The 21,004-nt window shown below is 38.3% G+C and overlaps 1 protein-coding gene across 2 annotated transcripts in view; it reads right to left on the bottom strand.

Annotated features, from left to right (window-relative positions):
• The window catches only part of CAMK4 (calcium/calmodulin dependent protein kinase IV), a 255,035-nt gene that overhangs the window by 78,945 nt on the left and 155,086 nt on the right, over positions 1-21,004 (bottom strand). For both annotated transcript variants that reach the window (XM_028849644.2, XM_028849646.2), the window contains one exon: positions 9,947-10,019. In XM_028849644.2, the coding sequence (XP_028705477.1) occupies positions 9,947-10,019 (73 nt within the window). The remainder of the gene's footprint in view (positions 1-9,946; positions 10,020-21,004) is intronic.

Below are 21,004 nucleotides of genomic sequence, written 5' to 3'. Positions count from 1 at the left end.
CAGTAACTTTCTCCTGATAAGAACTGATCATGGACTGGTTCTAGCCGGTTTACAGAGGCTGCAACACAAGTGTCCTAATGTCCCAAGTGCCTATTGAAATTTAGGGTCCAATTGTAATACATTTAGTTGTTAAGTCTCCACCTCAAAGTGAACATGGCTCACATGTACCATGCATGTTTGTTCAATATGCATATGTTAAGACTGTCTCCATAAATATTCATAACTCCTACTGTACCTTGTTAAATATGTATGCTTAGCCAAGTCATTCAACATAAAATTCCTACCCCGATCCCTCCTCCTTCAAAATGCCTGCTAACAGGCTCTGCCGCAGGCTGCATTGGCCGCACTTCCCCAACCTGTCAAATGTCACCTTACAGCCTGTAACCTTTTATAAGAAATACAGGTTCCTTTCCAAATTTATGGATTGAGTGATTTTTAAGTTAACAAAGATGACCAGAAAATTCCTAGACACATGCTCCAGAATTTATGGTAGCTCACTTGAGAATCAAAAGAGGGAAGTCCATGAGGGCAGAATTTGGTAAAGTTTGGATATCATTATTATCATTAGTGATAATGGTGTGCAGAAAAACTTAATGAGAAGGAAATCCTCTCCCCTGCTCAGGAACTGTTTTTAGATCCCCTGTGTTCCAATATTGCACTATAATTTCAGAATGTAGATTATTCTTCTGTTTCAAAATTTCTGAAAAAATATCTCTGTTCTGATTTGGCCACTAGTCTACTTTATTCTATGTCTATAAATCAAAATATTATAACATTAACAGAACAGCTTGTTATTTCTTCTCTGGGAACTGTGATCTCTCAATTCTTAATATTTTTTACTTTTTACAGGTAAAATCATCATTTTAGTGCTTCAATTCTTAAAACTTTACATTAATTAAAATCTATCCTCCAAAGATCAGTGCTCAAACCTGAGTAGCAAGAGACAAAAGTCTCCAGAGAAAGAAAAAGCAAATACCATAGGAACTGACAGGTTTCAAACAAACAACAAAAAAGCTTGCATTTTCTGTTTTAACCTTTCATTACTTGAACTCTCTGAATCTATTAATTGACAGTAAGCGGACTCAAGCAGGAAATGACATTCATAGAAACAAAAACAAGTGTCAAAAGCAATTTTATTTTCAAAACCCTTAAACTTCATTGTCCCTTCAAATCATACTTAATCCTGATTTAGCAATATGTGGGTGTATGTTTGATATTCAGTGAAAATCAGTTTTTAGAAATTTGTGGGACCAGAATCTTTTTATTTAGAAGTATGCTCTTTCTGTTATGTTTAAATGGATGGAAAATTATACAGCTTGCTCTGACCACAGAAAAATTGTTAGCATATACTCAAAAAGTTTATTGAAGAAACAGTTTAGTATCTTCTTGCTTCAAGTAACAGGGCATGTAATTTAAAACTGAAATATTGAGAAACTGTTTTTATCCTCCCTGAGATATCAAGAAGTTGGAGAATTCCAATGGTGTCATCTTTCTTCTCTGCCTTCCTCAGGATGACTTATGTTTCTTTTCATAATTACAAGACAGCAAAAGTGGTTCCCAGCATCATATGCAGACCCAACTAGGCCAGTGAAAAGGACAAATGACTCTTCTTGCCTTGAGTCTCCTGTGCTAAGGGAAAACTTCTCCCAAAACTCATGAGCAAACTGTCTCAAGGAACTCACTGGGCAGAGCTGGGTACTATGACCTTGCCCTAGCTGTAACGGAGGCTGGGAGAAAAGTTCTGGTACTTTCCATGTTCCTACAAGGGAGATTGGCTTTCTGCCAATGAGGAATAAGAGGTCGAAGTGGAAAACGGTTTTAATGTGTCAGATAATGTAAGGTTGAATAATATAATGCCTGTTAAATGGATAAACATCATTAAGCATAGTACTCAGTACTAAATACAGATAGTAATTTATTTTAGTGTGACTGCTCGTTTTGATTTCATTGAACTCTAGAACCATTTCATGCATTTTAGTAGACTATGAACATTTTAGAAGACTCTGAATAAAAACAGAAACTGAGAATTTATTTCTGTTTTTGAATAACATCCTGTAGAATTTATTAAGCTATTGTCTCCAAACCTAAAACCCATTCTTCTGTAGTCCACTTTATGATACTGAGATTGAAATTTCAAGCCACATTTTTCCTTCTCTAGTTGGCTCTCTATTTGGATTTGCCATGAAAGGGCATGAGGGAAAGAGAGTGGCAGGCTAGAAGAAGAAGGGATTGTTCCTTCCTATTTGCTTTCTGAGTCTGTTTTTCTGCTTGTTATTCTTATGTCTCTCGGGAGGCACTCTTTCACCCTGCAGTGGTGGGTGGTTCCAGGAACAACAGTTGATTCCAGTTTGCAGCTTTTGCAACTCATACAGAACCAGTCTCAGTGCCTCTCATCAGCAACACCAGCACTAGCTGGCTGGAGCATCATCCTCAGAGACCTGAGGTCCAGCTTCATGGGAAATTCCTCTGAGGTCCAAGCCACCTACACCAGTCAAACAGGGAGCCCTCTTCACAAGTCCATAGAGAACCTCCTTCAATCCTCTAAGTTTTAATAATTTTAACCTCTTCATTTTGTTCCCCCAGTCCTAGGGGTAGCTGTTTCCTGAAGTTGTCACACATGCTCCATACACAATACCTTAGTTTAGTGTTTCTCTTTTGCCTTTTCAGTTTTTGAGTATCTAGTCATCAATTCATTATCAATTGATTTTCTATATAAAAAGCTAAATCTGTTACTGTTTTAGAGAGTGACTTACAGGTTAAATTTTTTTAATCAAAAGAAGCTTTTGCAATTTCATCTTTTCTTGCCTCCCTATAATAATGTCCATTTTCTATTTTTATTTTTTTGACGCTCAGATACCATGTTGACTTTTAAATGACTAGATGCTCCTGGTTGTAACTCTTCACCACCATCACAGTCTTTAACACAATCCTAACCAAAAAGCTATGTTATTCAACAGCAAATAGATTTCACAGTTACCCATTTCCTTGTAGTTCTTAAAGAAATGAAGTACTGACAGCCTGGCCTACATAGTGAAATCCTGTCTCTACTAAAAATACAAAAATTAGCCAGGCATGGTGTCATGTGCCTGTAATCCCAGCCACTCGGGAGGCTGAGGCAGGAGAATTGCTTGAACCCAAGAGGCAGAGGTTGCAGTCAGCCAAGATCACACCACTGCACTCCAGCCTGGGCAACAGAGCAAGACTCTGTCTCAAGAAAAGAGAGGAGAGGAGAGGAGAGGAGAGGAGAGGAGAGGAAAGGAGAGGAGAGGAGAGGAGAGGACAGCAGTGCTATGTTCCATATGCACAAATTTCTCTAGGTTCCAAAGTCATACTTTGAAAGTAAGACATACAAAAGAGAACTGTAGCTAGAAAAAGGGAAGAAAGCCTGCATCCATGGGGGATAATGAGAGGGATGACGATGTTTTGGAAATAGAGAAACACTCAGGTGTCAGTGGTGACAAAGAACTGAAGGTGGCGGCAACAGTATTAGATATCAGAGGAGAGGGAATATTCCCTAATTATCCCTACAAGTCCATGGAAAAGGGGTTTGGCATTGTGCTGCTACAGGATGACCCTTCTGGAATGTCCAGACTGACCTAGACCATTTAACCTGGGACCACTGGAATTCATTACAAGAAGAGAGAATACTCAAGAGGACTTAAGGATCTGCTCTCGAAGACTGACTGAATGAATTCAAATCCAAAGATGGAAACGTCTTTCAAACACACTTTAAAAGCTTTTACAAGAACTATTTAAAGCCAGAAAAACAGAAGGAGCAAGGTTAAAGTCAGAGAAATATTGTAAAATATGTGGAGCAAGAATTAGGATGGAATGGGGAGGGAAGGAAGGATTGCAAGATATGTTACATAAGGAGTATAATTATACCTGCAACATATTCCCCAAGAACTTTTCAATCTTTAAGTTTTCTGCTTCTATGTTTTCAACAACTAGCCTAGATACAAGTTATCTAGAGGAAATGTGAGATGTACCACTGATTACTCTTAGTTCCCAACTGTCCCAATTTTTATAGCTATGTATAGCTGTGTAATTGACAATAAACTATTTCATAAATGCCAGCCATTTCTGACAAGTTTTAAATTGCTTTGCTTTCTACCTGTGGAAGTCTTACGGAAATTAATTTTTTTTCTTTAAGTTAACCCTTAATTGCAATGATCAGAGAAAATCTGATTTTTTTTTTTTTTTTTTTTTTTTTGAGATGGAGTCTCGCTCTGTCGCCCAGGCTAGAGTGCAGTAGCGCAATCTCGGCTCACTGCAAGCTCCGCCTCCCGGGTTCACGCCATTCTCCTGCCTCAGCCTCCCGAGTAGCTGGGACTACAGGCGCCCACCCCTGCGCCCGGTTAATTTTTTCTATTTTTAGTAGAGACGGGGTTTCACCATGGTCTCGATCTCCTGACCTTGTGATATGCCCACCTCGGCCTCCCAAAGTGCTGGGATTACAGGTGTGAGCCACCACGCCCGGCCGAAAATCTGATTTTTATAAAGCTTCTTCCAAGGAACATTTGACTTGAATGTGTTAGCTTAGCTCTCACTAAACTGGAACTTAGTGACAAAAACAAAAACAAAAAGTCCTCAATAATTTCTTTTTAAATGTAGGATTAGCTATAGATTAATTAATTTATCTTTGCAGACTTGAGTCAGAGTTCCAGGAACTCTTATCCTGTGTTATGTGGGGCAGCCATATCTGGAACATCCCTGCTTGGACTCTTTTATTTCTTAATTGGTATAACTCAAACAGGTGGAAAATTCTGATGCTGAGAACATCCATTTTTCACTAATTGAATAAGAGAGCTTCCCAGTCAGCTACATGAGGTATTACTATACTGAGGCACACCCACTGCAATAAGCCTCCTAAAGAATCAAGAGCTGATCGGAACGGATGGAGGCAAAGAAAGAACATACCGAAGAAGGTGAGTTTTGAATGACAGGAAAGAATGAAATGGTAGTAAGGAAACAAAAAGAATTTCATTCACAGAAGTAAGTTATAAAGCTTTGTCTCTTATGAAATGAGTAGAAAAATAACAGTAAAGATGTTTAATACATGGCTCATTATCCAGAAAGACAAAATACAGAATGATGGTTCGTTCTTCATGTTTTCATCAATTTCCATTTACTTATTCAGTAAGTGTTTACTGAGCTCCTACTTTGTCATGTACTGTTTCGGACTCTGGGAATATAAAAGTGAAAAGCACAAAGTTCCTACTTTTATGGAGAGATAATAAACACAAAACAGACAAAATACTGTTCAATTTTAAATAATTATAAGTGCAAAAAGACACACCACGTGGTAATAGAAATGAAGATGGCTTGGAGACGTAGCGGTGATTATTATTTTAGGTACAGTGGTCAGGGAAGGTCCCCCTGGAGAAGCCACACTTCAGCAGAGACCTGAAAGAAGTAGAGAAGTGAGCCACAGGAAGATATGAAGAAAGAGGGCTCCAGGCAGGGAAATGACAACCACTCTGAGATGGGAATTAACTGAGACCTTTCTGAGGGTTGGAAAACAAGGCCAGTGTAGCTCAAGTGTAGTGTAGGAAGTGATGCTGGGGTGGTGAGAAGGAACTTGAATATGCAGGACATCCTAGGATATGTTAAGGCATTTTGAGTTTTGTTTTTGTTTTTGTTTTTGTTTTTTTTTACTTTCAATGGGATGCCACTGCTGGTGTAAGTATGGAAATGATATAATCGATTTATGATTTAAATAATAACCGGCCGATGTGAGGGAAATGGAGTGGAAGCAGGTTGCATAGCAGTCTGAGTGAGAGATTATGCAGACTGAAAGTAGGGCTATGGCTTAGTGAAGATGAAGAAAAATGGTCAAATTTGGGTTATAACTTGGAGATAGACTGACTGGACCTGTTGATTATTATTTGGGATTATTTGGACGTAAGGTGAATTCTAGGTTTTAGCAAACAATTGCTGAATGATAGTGCCATTTACCAAGATGAAGAAGATGGAGGGAACCTTGTAAGAGTTTTGGCTGGTATCAGTGAATGAGAGAATCAGGAATATACACCTACTGAAAACAGCTTGAATTACAAAGACGGAAATGTGGGAATGTGAGGAGTGACTAAATTTGGTCATAGAAAAGTTAATTCCTACATGATAAACAACTAGGGCTTCCGCCAAAATGAAATCATATTCTAAGTGAAATCATGGTTTTGTGATAAACAACAGACTGTCATTCAAAACTGCATCTAGGATGCAATGATAATCCAGGAATGGAGAGAAACATGAAGAAACAGTAAAAGGAAAAAAACAAAAAACAAAAACAAAAACAAAACACCAGAACAGACAGTAGAAAAAGGTATGCCTTTTGGTGTGGCAGCCTAGTTCAAAAGAAACAATTGTCTTTCTCTTAGAACAACCCCCCTTATCCCCAGTCCTGGCCAGCCACATTTCACACCCTGCACAATTCACACCCCATCCACAGCTGACTGGACTAGGGAAGTAAGCCTGAGTCAAGTTGAGCCACATGTGGCTTCTGTTCTAAAATCTGAAATTAAGATCAAATGATATTTGTGTTCATTTTGAGTCAGATTTAGGTTTTTACTTTAATATGCTAAAACAGGATGGGTAAGTTGACCATACGTCACTTTGTGGATCTAAGAAGTAGAGAATATTGGTTGGAAGAGAGCAGAGGGAAGCAGGTGATGAGAAAAAAGCAGCAGTGGGGGAAGGAAAGAGTTCTGACCAGAGTCCAGGCTGCTAGCTGTCTTCATACACCTCTGTGGCCTTACAGTACACCCTTCCTGATAGTATGCATTCTGTTACTCACATATAGGGAAGCAAACAAAGATCACTCAGAACAATTATTCTGAAGATTACTTCATTTTGATATAATGTTTTGTCAGTAAAATAGCATAAAAAGAGGAGGGCGGTAGACTGAGTGGCACATGTCCCTCTCCCCCAATTGACGGATCTACTCTCTCACAGAGACAGTGATATCAGAGAATAATGTGCTACTGTCCCAGAAAGGAAAAAAGAAATCTGCCTGTTAAACAACAGTATGTGATAGAACTAGAAACATTAAAAAGTACATGAATTCAGTTGGGAAAATTGCAAACACATACACACACAGCATGCTGACTCGAGGATATATTACCTGTTATAACCATACAAACCTACTAAAATTTCAGGACAATTCCTTTTTAAACTTTCTATTGGTGTAATATAAGAATAGAAAAGTACATGTAAGTGTACCAAATTTTTACAAACTGAATTTTTCTGTACAATCAGCACCTAGATCAATGGGTATAATATTACACAACTATTTTGTTTTTTGTACTTAGCTGGGGTGTAAGTGTATCTGTATACATCTATAACATCTAATAAATCTTTAAACGAATGTACTGAGTATGAAGTTGATTATCTTCTTTTCCCTCTTTTATGAACATTTCTATGATTTCCACAAGTTATCTCGTTTAACCTTTTCCACAATCCTGTTAGGTTAATTGCTATGCCTATTTTACAAGACTAAATTGAGGCTCAAAGATATTTATTGACATGTCCAAGTTCACACATCTAAAAACCAAACCTAGCTCTGTCTCACTGCCAAAGTATTATTAACTGCTATACTAGCTGCCTGACTGATTCTGGTAAAGTTACAGTGGGCTAAGGCCAGCAAGTTTACTTGATTAATTTATTATGTATAATAACAAGAAATGAGGTTTTAAAATGGGTATTTAAGAAAAGTATAAAACTGCCATTATTAAATGGAGAAGTAACAAAATAAAAATAGTGATTGCAAGAGATGATTCTAGACTTGTATATTTAAGAATAGGAATTGTGGCTAGGTGCGGTAGCTCACGTCTGTAATTCCAGCACTTTGGGAGGCGGAGGTGGGCAGATTTCCTGAGATCAGGAGTTCGAGGCCAGCCTGGCTAATGTAAAAACCTATCTCTACTAAAAATACAAAAATTAGCCAGGCGTGGTAGCACACGCCTATAGTCCCAGCTACTTGGGAGTCTGAGGCAGGAGAATCACTTCAACCCAGGAGGCGGAAGTTGCAGTGAGCCAAGATCAAGCCATTGCACTCCCAGCCTGAGTGACAGAGCGAGACTCTATCTCAAAAAAAAAAAAAGAATAGGAATTAATGGCAATTAAAAGTGCTTCTTCTTTCTTTTTTAAAGCATGCCAGCAACAGTCATAGAATGATGGAGAACAGGATTAAGTTTATGCACATTTGAAGAAAGAATCAACTGAAGTTGGAAAGGTCTATGTAAGATAAGAAAATGGAAAAGTTGAAACCCCATTACCTAGTGTGCAAACCTAGGAAACCAGAATTGGTAAATACGTTATGTGTGATGAAAATCTGAAATGGGGTGGCTATTTGAGTACTGTGAGAAGATGAATTTGATATTCAATATTTACATAATCAGGAGCTGTGTTGGCATCCTCTCCAGGTTTTTTATTCACTCTCATTTCAAACTTTTCATCCCTCACCATAGCAAAAAGATCAAAACACTTTTATGGGAATAAATAATTTGGAAGGACTGGGCTATAAAGCCAATTAAAATTGGTGTTGATAGCTCAATAACAGATTTGGTTCAACTGGCTATTTCTAGAAGCCTTATGCAAAGGTTATTTTTCCTTTTCATCATTGGTACTTAAGCTAGTTAGGTATCAGATTTCTCCTCCCTCCCTCCTTCCCTCCTCTCTCCCTCCCTTCCTCTTTCCTTCCTTCCTTCCTGTTTTTGATGTGAGTAAAACTCATAGGACCTGTGCTTCTGTCATTGTGGCTGATTTCTCAAGGTATTGGATAATGATTTTGGTTAAACAACTCCGAATAATAGAGTATATCTTAATTCTGGATATATTTTATAGATTTGTCTATTTAAGTGATGCTGATAAATACCCCTCCTTGGGCCCTGTCTTGAATGTTCAAAGAATCATCTGTTCTGGTTTCATATTCAATAAATGAACCACCAAAGTGTTCCAGCACATATTAGACACCATTAAATACATGGGAAGCTTTTAGCCAGTTGAGTCTGATTTATACAGGCAAATATTACCTACTTAATGCAATTCAAAAGAGCTTCTCAACAGTATATATTTTTGTAAATGTGTATGCATTTATTTTCACCATTAACTTACAAAACTTGTGTTCCAATTTAAAATATTAATTTATGTTTCTTCCTTGAAAAAACTGCTACATTCTTTCTTTTTAATAAACTCATTTCTTTTCTTGAAAGAAAAGTCAATAATCTCTATGCTCCAAGGTCTATATCACATTCAACCTTCTTCCACGTCTCTACCAAATTAAAAAACAAAAGCAATGAAGAAACAAACTCAAGAAATGGGAAAAAAAAGAGTTAAAGAACGACTAAAGGCACCAAAGTCTCGTTTGATCTCATAATTAATTTAACACACTTACAGCATTATGTAGAGGACTGCATCTTTCAGACTTTGAGTCATCAATAGAATATATCAATTTATTCCATACATTTTCTTTTCGTCTGATCTTTTTTCTTTTCTTTCCTTTTTTTTTTTTTTTTTTTTTTTTTGAGACAGGGTCTCTCTGTCGCCCAAGCTTGAGTACAGTGGCGCGACCTTGGCTCACTGCAACCCTCCACCTCCCGAGTTCAAGCAATCCTTGTGCTTCAGCCTCCAAAGTAGTTGGAATTACAGGTGTGCACCACCACACCCAGCTAATTTTATTATTTTTATTAGAGATGGCGTTTCACTATGTTGGCAAGGCTGGTCTGGAACTCCTGACCTTAAGTGATCTGCCTGCCTCAGCCTCCCAAAGTGCTGAGATTACAGGCTTGAGCCACCATGCCCACCTTATTCCACACATTTAATAAATACTTCACACCTTTATGCTGTAAAATGTATGGCTTATCACAGACACGCATTTCTTAAATGATGATTCTGTAAAAGGAAGAGATGACTAAGAGTTGCACCATTGCTGTTACTTCATACTTACAGCGACTGCCTCCAGGATTTGTTTAACAGCATCTGCAGCATCTCGCTCACTGTAATATCCCTTTTCCACAATCCTGGAACAAAAAGAAAGGAAATGCTTCTCAGGCACATTCATTCAGAAGAGTGGATATTAAAAGAAGTTAAGTACATTAATGTTAAAGATGGTGCACGTAAACAATTGAAACAAGCTACCATACTACCATGGGAAAGATTTCCACAAACTGACACTCTAAAAGTCTTTGAGTTTACTTAGGAAAATGAAATACTCTTATTTTTCCTTGGCTTGAACTATCCGTTGCATTTGAGGAAAAAACACTTTGTCTGTTTTAAACTTTGTTTTGCGAATCATTTTAAACATACGCCAGTAGATATTATACAATGAAACACCCCCATGTAATTGTCACATAGCTTTAACTATAAATTCACGAAGTTTTATTTGCTTAATTACTTCCACTCCTTCCTTCTTATTTTGAAGCACACATTGGACATTATATAATTTCATTTCTAAATAGTTAAGGAGGTTATCTCTAAAAGATAAGGGACCCTCTAAAAATCATAGTCATAATTCCAATATTACATACCTATAATTTTTTAATATTATCAAATATGCAATGTTTCAAATTTCTAATTGTCTGAAACATGTTAAATTACTTGTTTGAATAAGTATCCAAATAAGGTCCATGAAATTTGATTGGTTGGTATATCTCTTAGTCTCTTTTAACCTGTAGTTTCTCCCTCTCTCTCTCTTCCCCAGCAACCCTCTTTCTCTCCCTCCATTCTTCCCTTTTTTTTTTTTTTTTTTTTTTTTTTTTTTTTTTTTTTAAGTCGGAGTCTCGCTCTGTCTCCCAGGCTGGAGTGCAGTGGCCAGATCTCAGCTCACTGCAAGCTCCGCCTCCTGGGTTCACGCCATTCTCCCGCCTCAGCCTCCCGAGTAGCTGGGACTACAGGCGCCCGCCACTACCCCCGGCTGGTTTTTTGTATTTTTTAGTAGAGACAGGGGTTTCACCATGTTAGCCAGGATGGTCTCGATCTCCTGACCTCGTGATCCGCCCCTCTCGGCCTCCCAAAGTGTTCGGATTACAGGTTTGAACCACCGCGCCCGGCCCCATTCTTCCCTTTAATCCCTTCTCCATCTCTGTTTCATTTTTGCTGTGTTTCTTTTTTGAAAGCTGGTCACTTGTTCTTTAGTCTCCCTGCCTGGCAATGTGATTCTCTAAAAAAAACATGGGGCTTTGTTGTACAGGTTATTTCATCACCCAGGTATTAAGCCTAGCACCCGTAAGTTAGTTTTCCTGATCTTCTTTCTCCTTCCTCCCACCCTCCACCCTCCTATAGGCCCCAATGTGTGTTGTTCCTCTCTGTATCCATGTAGTCTCATCATTTAGCTTCCACTTGTAAGTGAGAACATGTGGTATTTGGTTTTCTGTTCCAGCGTTAGTTTGCTAAGGAAAATGGCCTCCAGCTCCATCCATGTCCCTTCAAAGGACATGATCTCATTTCTTTTTATGGCTGCATAGTATTGCATGGTGTATATGTACATTTTCTTTATTTAATCTGAACCTAATCAAGACCCCAGCATTATCTATTAATTAAAAAAAGGGGGGGGGGGCAGAGAAATAGCTCCGAAGACATCAAGGGGATAGAATCACATTTGATTCTAGAGGATTACATTTCATTCTATAGCCTTGATATCTTTGGAGCTATTTCTCTGCCCTCTCTACTTTTTATTAATGGATAGCATTAGGGTCTTGATTAGACTCAGGTTGAATTTTTAGCAAATACACTTTATAGGGAGTATTGTGTATTTTCACAAGAAGTTGCATGTTCAATTATGCTCCATTTCATGTTGATAACAGTAATTGATTATCAATGCCTAGATCCATCAAGTCATTAGCAGTTTCAAGTTGGTAAAATCTATCATTGCTTCTTTGTTAGCTAAAAATTTTCTAGTAATACAATTCTTATAGGAAAGAGGGGATAAATCATTAGTTTTTTTAACTTACCAGTTTTCAAAATAATGAGTTCATTCACCAACATTTTCAGTGACCAGTTAGTGTTTTTGTTCATTTTCTGGTATCATTTTGAAAGTATGGATTTAACCATATTTTATATGTTTCAATCTGCTCTAGCTCTTCCCGGGTGAGTAGAAGGCTATGCAGGTTGGCTTCTGAAGTCTTTCGTGGTTCTTTTTCTATCCAGTATAATACAATACCTGAGGTTTATTTTGTACATTTGCTGCCTCAAACCTAGACTAAGTCATTGTCTCCTAGAAGTACACTTTTAGTGGCAGATAGTATTTTTCTAATTTTACATTTTATTCTTCAATTAAAAAATAAATATATATGTACATACGTTGATATTCCCCATTTCCTAGACAAACTATCATATTAATATGTACAAAATGTTTTATATATGTTTTTACCATGTTGTCCATTTTATGTGCTTTTCCTCTTTAATTTTACTTTTTTGCATTTAGGAGTGTTTGTATTTTTGTTTTAATGTTTTTAACATTAGTTTCTTCTTTTTTGGTTTGTTCTGTACTCTCAGCAATACTGACATTAACTAGCTGATATGGTTTGGATTTTTGGGATTTGTGTTCCCACCCAAATCTCATGTCAAACTGGAGGAGGGGCCCGGTGGGAGGTGATTGGATCATGGGGGAGGATTTCTCCCTTGCCATTATCATGATTGTGAGTGACTTGTCACGAGATCTTATGGTTTAAGTGTGTGTCACTTCCCCCTTTGTGCTGTCTCTCTCCTGCTCTGCCATGGGAAGATGTGCCTTGCTTCCCCTTCACCTTCTGCCATGATAGTTAAGTTTCTTGAGACCTCTGCAGCCATGTGGAACTGGGGGTCAATTAAACCTCTTTTCTTTATAAATCACCCAGTCTCAGGTAGTTCTTTATAGTGTGTGAGAACAGACTAATACACTAGCAATCCAGCTAGTATGAACTTACAATGCAGATACAATATATAACTGTCAAAAATTGAGAAGAAATAAGAACAGCTTGAAAAATATAAACTTCTTGATTGCTGTATAATTAGCAACAAGTAAAAGAATATTATTTCAAAGTAATAGGAGGAAAGGGAGCCTCATTATCTTAAGTAGGCGACAATTTTCTTCTGATACATGATGTGATTTTCAAAAAATCTGATGACAATCTGATTTTCTCCAAATAATTGACTTGCTCTTTTTGCATGAATGTGGGCAAAGAATTCTTCTTGTAATTTAAAGTATTTTAAGACGTGTTTTATGAGAAACATGTTAGTTGTTCTGGGTTGCGTTATTTTGATTTGTGGCATAATCCTTCAATTTAGAGTGCTTTCATTATTCTTTTTAAATTGCAGGAATATTTTCTTGAAGTAGAATGTTTTATATTTGTTTTCTTCCATTGCCTTGGTTTTCTTCTTTGGGGTGTGCAATTATACATATGTAAGAATTTTTCTACCTTTGATTTATATTGTTTTTCTACAGTTTTCTTAGTTTTAGCTTATTTTGTAACACTATCTTATTTTCATGTTTTTTTGTGGGTGTTGCTTCCTGACATGCTTTCACTGCCTAAAGGAACTTTATTCTCCTCCTTATTGTCTGTCCTCTATTGACCTCCAGCTCCATCCATGTCCCATAATCATTCTCTATTGGAACTAACTGAGATACTTTTCTCTTGCTGTCCATTTTTAAGCCAAGTTGGTTTACTTAACCTTTCGACAGAGTGATACTTCAGGATATCTTTTTTAGTTTCATGGCTCTTAACTTTCTGGTTATGTTCATGAAGCATTCAAAAATATGCCCTCATTCTTTCTGAGATCTCTTCCCTCCCCTGGAACTTCATTCCTTTGCCTTTACCGTCTCTACACGGATTAATTTGGATACCCTTCCCAGCAGTTTTTCCTAAGTGTAGAACATTTTCCCCAAGGGACTTTAGATTTTTGTTTCAGGAGTTCACAAGACCTTGACAATGAATTAGCTTTTTAGACCTTACTGCAGGTGCACCCCTTGTACTTTTCAGAAATTTGGGTGGTAAAAATCTCTCCCAATTTCGGCTTCTTTTTTTTTTTTTTTTTTTTTATTGACCTATGCTTCTTTCAAATAACTTGAAGATTTGAGAGACTTGAGTGTTTGCCTGCTTTGGGGTCTCTCATGTGTCTTCTTGCTTCCCTTGCTTCTTCGTGTACAAGTGATAATTCCACGTGGCTCTTCCTGTTGTCATTAGCTGGTCCTCACTCACTTGTATGTTAGGCTTCATGTGGATACCCTGTCACCTGGTTTTGCTGTAGATATTGTCATTGAGTTTTTGATTTTTTAGAACTAGTTGCTGTCTAGTCTTATGAGGAGCTTTTGGAAGACTGAAAAACTACTTTGTTGCTATGTCTAACTTTCCAGAATTTCAGGAGAAAACACATTTCTAATAGCACTGTAGATTACCACCTTGCATAAGATGACTTCAGCTGGCACAAAGTTTGAATATGGTCATTTCAAAACATAAAGGATAGTTTCAACAATGTTTGTAATTTTAAATCGAAACTTTTCTTAGACAGTACCTCAAATAGCATTTTTTCAGAAAGTACTTTTCTTTGATTTCTGTTTTCTTTAGATGTTGTGACAAGAAGTTTTAAGTTCTCAAAGTAGCTGGTATTAAAAGTTGAATTTAAAATCTATAAAATGTTTCCAAAATAGGAGATGGGGTGGTGGTGAGAAGAAGCAGAACAAAACAGGTATGTCAAAAGTAAAAAATGTATTAAAAGAAAAGACCTCAATGATTATAGTTATTAAAATTCAGAAAAAAAATATTGATGCAAAAATTTCAATTATCTTGTTTTCCTTATTTAGTTAATTAGAACATTGGCAAGCAAGGCAAATTCATCATCTTTTTATTTTTGGGATACTTTACCAGCACTGGGGTCAAATGAAAAGAGAAAATAGATTACAATTTTCAGGGAATGACTACTCATTGGTTCTTCAGTATCATTTTCTTATGATATTTACTTACAAAACTATGAAATTTTCCAATTCACGATTAGGTTAAATGGTCTAATTATAAAAATGTAATTGAAATGCTTCCTGGGGCTATACTTTCTGAACATTTTGAAATTAAGTATGAGGGAAGGGGAAAAGAAGTACTATTGTGACAGAGTAAGTTCAGGACGTTGGCTACCATGACATCATTCTCTGCATTTTACTCAAAACATGGGTTTTGTGGTATCTCTATCATCCAGCACAAATGTAGTTAGTGTCTCCTCCGTGCCCTGTACCTACAGCCTCAGGAGCTTGGCTTTCTCCAGTTTTGTTAAAAGAGGGGAGTTGTTACAAAGATGATGGAGAAGAATAGCTGCTAAATTTCTTTGCAACCTTATATTATCTCCAGAAGGGAATAAAATCAATTATCTCCTGGCCTACAACAGTGTGGATTTTCCCCATAGTCACTCACCCAGGCTAGAGCTTTACCACAGCTGCTTTGCAATACTTTTCCAGAGCGCACTACTCGTGCAAATGGCACCCCTTGTGGTTGAACAGAGCCAAATTCCACAACCATGAGCTGTCTCCCTTAGGTGTCTATTAAAGACACAGTTCTTAGAGGCATCAGCACTCTTCGGAAAGGCAGTATTTCACCCACTAGAATCTCCTCTCTATATTTTGGTTTATTATGTAGTCTCAAGCTTCAGCCTAAGTATCTTCTGTATTTTCATTTGGCTATAACTCAGGGTTAAGTGCCTACTGTGAACTAAATGTTTATGTCTCCCCCAAATTCATACGGTGAAACCTAATCACCAATGTGATGGTATTAGGAGGTGGGGCCTTTGGGAGGTGATTCTATCATGAAGGAGGAACCTTCATGAACGGGATTAATGCCTTTATAAAAGAGACCCTAGAAAGCTTCTTTGCCCCTTCCACCATATGTGGACACAGCTGGAAAGTGCCATCTATGAATCAAAAAGCAGCCCCTCACCAGACATTGAATCTGCTGACACTTTCATCTTGGACTTTCCAGCATCCAGAACTGTGAGAAATAAATTTCCGTTGTTTATAAGCCACTCACTCTAAGAAATTTTGTTATATCAGCCCGAAAGGACTAAGATAGTGCCTATGTTTCAGAATATGTTCTTGAGTGAATGTCCAGGGCCTGGCTTGATGGAAGAGTAAATTTTCTTGGGAGCTGTCTTCAGGTGGAGGGAGAGAGGAGTAGGAGGTATATGAAGAACAGTTAATGGAAACTTTACTAATTTTCCCCAATATATGTTAAGTTAGTGAAATAATTCATTTAATTAATCAGAGGATGCATTTCAACAGACGTATCTGTTAATTTATTTATTCAATAAATATTAGGGAGTGCCTGTTATGTGCTGACCACTCAGTAGTGAACTGGACATGGCCTCTGCACTCATGGGATTTCTCTTGGTATAAGCAGACAGACAACATTCAACACCGTGTGCTAAATGATGTGATAGAGGTATTAAAGAATGGCCTGAGAGCTCTGAGAAAATGCAGGTAATCTATTCTGGAGGCCATGTAGGGTAAGGAAAGGATTCCAGAAATAGCTATATCTCCGCTCACACATGAAAGGTGTACAGAAATTTTTTCAGATGCAGGGAGAATGGCAGTTGGGGGTGAGGATAGGTATGGAAGAAGAAGGTGGTGATATTCATCCACATTCCTAACTTCTAATGTGAGCCAGGTACTTGCTGGATACAAACAGAATAAGATTTGGGCCTTGCCCCAGGTGACAGATGGTGGAGTAAAGAAAGTTACAAACAAAAAACATTATCATAGATGTAATGTATGTTATGTAGGGTTTGTACCACCAAGGGATTTATTAATTCTGTAGTGAGAAACGGCATCCGTAGAGTAGATATGAGGGGCAAGGGCACAAAACACAAGTGCCTCCCCACCTCATTTCAATGTGAACTCTGCACACTGTATCTTGGCCAACCATCACCCTTCAGCTGCTTCTATTCCAGGCAGCTTCTGCTAAAAGGAGTTTTGTTCCCAGATGATTCTTTAACCAGATTGTCACAGGGTTAGGTTACTGAAACTCAGACATCCCATTTTAAATATTTTATAAGTTGAGCTGCCATTCAGGCTATCCATGGCTGACTAAAAAGTTCAATAGCAATGAATTCGAGTCATAAATGCAGGTTTACAACTTAGAACCATGATTACAAGTGATGATGCAGTGACCAAGCAAAGGAAAATGAAATCTTGCAATTCATTTCTCTCAATTTCAGTTGTATGACATCAGTAGATGTGTTTGTCCAAAGCCTTCTGCAGGGCACTGTGGTAAAATTATTAGCCTTCTCACTAGACTGTTGCTTGGATCACCCATACAGCCTAGCCGCAAGACTTGCCCATAGTCAGTAAATATTTATGGAATCAATACCAATTGCAAAGTGAATGGATGTCAGAAAAATTTCAGATTGTGGACATTTGTACAATACTTTTGCCTATGTTCATTATCATGGGGAACAAAAGCACTGGACTCCGATGTGATTCCCTTCACAAGTACATTGGCCACGGCTCCAGAGGAAGAACAGCTGTGTGGATGCTTCCCAGAGGACAATGCAATAAGTGAAGAGATTACTGTTGGCTTTAGGAGAAACTCAGAGTTACATAGCTTTAGATACTGCTGGAATAACATGAATCTTTTTAGAAACTTATTTTAAACAAAATCAAAGTAATTTAAATTCCTTAAAATAGAGTATTTCTTTCATGAAGTAACACATAATAATTCCTTTATACAACTTAGCTGGCATCTCAAAAAATTTGCCAATGAAATTGAACCATGGATAGACAGTCAAGGGTTTATAGCTTTATATGAAACACACTCATGACTCTGAGTTTTAGAAGCAACGAAATATTTAATCATTGTAGGGGTTTTAAAGCTGTAAAAATAGAGGGATAATTTTGGCTGGTATTTTTGTTTTTTCATATTTAAACATAATTATTGCTGTATTTCTCTTCAGATTTAGTAAACTAATCTCTGTTTCGTGATTTGAAAAATAATAAGCAGTTAAGATGCTACCAGCACTTTAAGATAATTGTCACAGGCCCAGGGCCCTGTGGTTTGCCTCTGTGCCATACAGTTTCCCAGCCTTCCATTGTGGGTTAGGCCAGAGGGCTCAGAGCTCAAAACAAAATGTCTTCTAGGATTCTAATCACCACACTGACCCAAAAGGCTGCCCTGAGACCCCAGTTCCTAAAGGTCCCTCAGCCACCAGGGGGCGTAGCAGACATCTGGAGATCTGGGAAGGAAGCGCGAAGGTGGTGCATTTCCCCAGGCTCCTCTACTGAAAGCCTCTGGCTTCAACAGCTTCTCTTATTCCATGACTGTGCCTTTTATATCCACAGCTCACTGTGCTGGTGCCCGCGCTCTTCTCCCCAGTTGGTGTGTTTTTCTTCCCATCATTTAAAAATTATAGGATGAAAAAATACAGGCAATGCCTATTTCTCTCTATGGAGCTGCTGTAATATATGACTCTGGTGCATTTGCTTCTGTCACACTAATTGCCACAAATTGAATTGAGCGCATCTCCATCCAGGCAGTTAACACGCGCACAGCAGCTGAAGAGCTCTAATCTGATCATATCCTGAGGCCCCAGACTTCCTGGCACATAGATTAGGAGCCCTGCTGCTCTGCCCACCACTCGCAGCTTTTTCTCAAATGGCTGCATAATAACTGTAGATGACTAGGTTTATGTGAGAAAGATATTGGTCTGATGAGAATGTGTACTAAAGGATCAAATGACAGAGAGCAAAAGCCCCAAATAATATAAAGTTTCAGGAACCAAGACTTAAGGGCTGCTAGTACACCATTACGCTGTTACATACAAAATAATATTAAAATGAAAACTGCTGTATTCCACGTAAATCTACCACTTCTTTGTAAGTTTCAATCACAGCTTCTCATTTTATTGATGACACTGTTGTCTGTTTTGGTGCTTTCTGTAAGAACTTTCCTGCCAAAGAATGTTAAGTTCATATACTTTTCAAAAATGTAGTTTCAAAGGTAGTACTAGCACCTGTTACATTTGAATACTAAGAAGAAAGTCAGGGATTTGTGGATCAATGTGGGTGCTGGCCAGGTTGCTGACAAGAGAAAGAGGAGATCAAATCAAATTGCAAATCTGAGAATGGGCCTAAGAGATTCCCCGTCTACTTTCCTCATACTATAGATAAAAGACCTGACTCAAAGATACATATATTGCAGCCGGGTGCGGTGGCTCACGCCTGTAATTCCAGCATTTTGGGAGGCCAAGGCAGGCAGATCACAAGATCACGAGATCAAGACCATCCTGGCTAACACGGTGAAACCCCATCTCTACTAAAAATATATAAAAAATTAGTCACGCATGGTGGTGGGTACCTGTAGTCCCAGCTACTCGGGAGGCTGAGGCAGGGGAACGGAGTGAACCCGGAAGGTGGAGGTTGCAATGAGCCGAGATCACGCCACTGCACTCCAGCCTGGGCGACAGAGCGAGACTCCGTCTCAAAAAAAAAAAAGAGAAAAAGAAAAGATATATATATATTGCTTAGGAGCACACTGTTTATTTAATCATTCACTCAATAAATATCTAGCCCCTGCTTGCTTTCTACCTAGCCCAGCTTTTAAAATCGAGACTGAGATGCTCATATTTTACCCAACAGTGTACGATTGTGCTTTTGAACATCATTTTGCCCCAATAGGCCCTTCCTTCTGGCCTCCGCCTGCTAATTTCCAATTTCTCAAATAAGAGTCAGCTCAAAAGATTTTACTCCTTCCTGAAGCGATTTCTGACTTACACGACCCCCTTGTTTTGTGCTCTACACACTGTGTTTATGCCCTAATTATAGCACTTATCATCCCCACATGAATACTTAGAGCTGAAAAAGGGGCCAATCTCTAACAAACACAAAACATGTGATGATCTCTCTTTTATGTCCTGATTCTTATTTTTATTTCTTTTTATTTCCTAGCCCTCATTTAAAAAATTGTGATGTTGTGGTCATTATAATCCCTAATATGCTTTACTTGGAAGGTGATGCTTAAAAAATATTAGAGTCCATGTCACACTTTTACTTTCCCTCTTTAGACTATGAGCTCCTTGAGGATGGAGACAATATACAGTGGTTAATAGATTGGTGGGAAGAGAACAAAGTGGGTGGTACAGCCAGCATGGTAAGGTGGGGCCAGATTGTGAGTGGGCTTTTTTGTCAAGTTTAAAAGTATTGACTTTAAGTGAAAGTAGCTTCCTGGGCTGACCTGATCAGATCTATGCTTAAACACAGATGGATGAAAAGGAGTGAAAGTAATACTCTCTAGGAATCTACTGCAATGGGAAATAATGCAAAGGCGCAACAGGGCAGAAACACTGGGAAAGGGAAAAGGGAACAGATTTCAAAGCTGCTTAGAGGAAGAATTATAGGGAAGAGAGAAGGAGAATCTAAAGCAAAAGGGAGAAATTCATGTAGATTAGTTTAGTTGGTGAATCAGGTCACAGGGAAGGGGAGTGAGATTGAGAGAGGGATGCTGAGTTCATTTGATTTAGAGGTGCTAATGGGACTTAGTGAGAAGCCTAGTAGACTTCTGAAAATACAGTTTTCATCTTTGCTGAGACTGTAGCCACCAGTGTGGCTCAAGCTACAGGTGAGTGTCAAATTCATCTACCAAGAATGTAGGAGAAGTTTAAAGGGAACTTAAGAGGTGGGGAAGGCAAGAGGAACTCAGGAAAGAGATCAAGAGGGAGATGGCTGAAAAGCTGGATGAAAGCCAAGAGAAAAAGAGGTTCTGTCCAGAACTCCAGGAATGATATGGAGGGGTAAGCCAGTAATATATAATGCTGCATACCAGAGTCTCCAAACATGCATAGCCTTCAGCATTGGCAGACCTTCAGTGCTCCTCAAAAGCCCTTATTCTTGCCCTCGTCTGTTCTCCCAATGTCTCTAAAGATCTTCACAGTTCCTTCTTCAAGTGCCCTATTCCATTCTTTACCAGTTAGTATTAGGAGATCAATTTCCCTTCTTTAACAATACTGGAAAAATAGAAGCTATTAAGACTGAACTACCTAAATGTCTTATACCCCACCA

Source organism: Macaca mulatta, chromosome 6 (assembly GCF_049350105.2).
Source record: "Macaca mulatta isolate MMU2019108-1 chromosome 6, T2T-MMU8v2.0, whole genome shotgun sequence".
NCBI classification, from domain to species: domain Eukaryota; kingdom Metazoa; phylum Chordata; class Mammalia; order Primates; family Cercopithecidae; genus Macaca; species Macaca mulatta.
The sequence above is the reverse complement of the archived record's forward strand: the minus strand, read 5'-3'. Positions and strand labels throughout refer to the sequence as shown.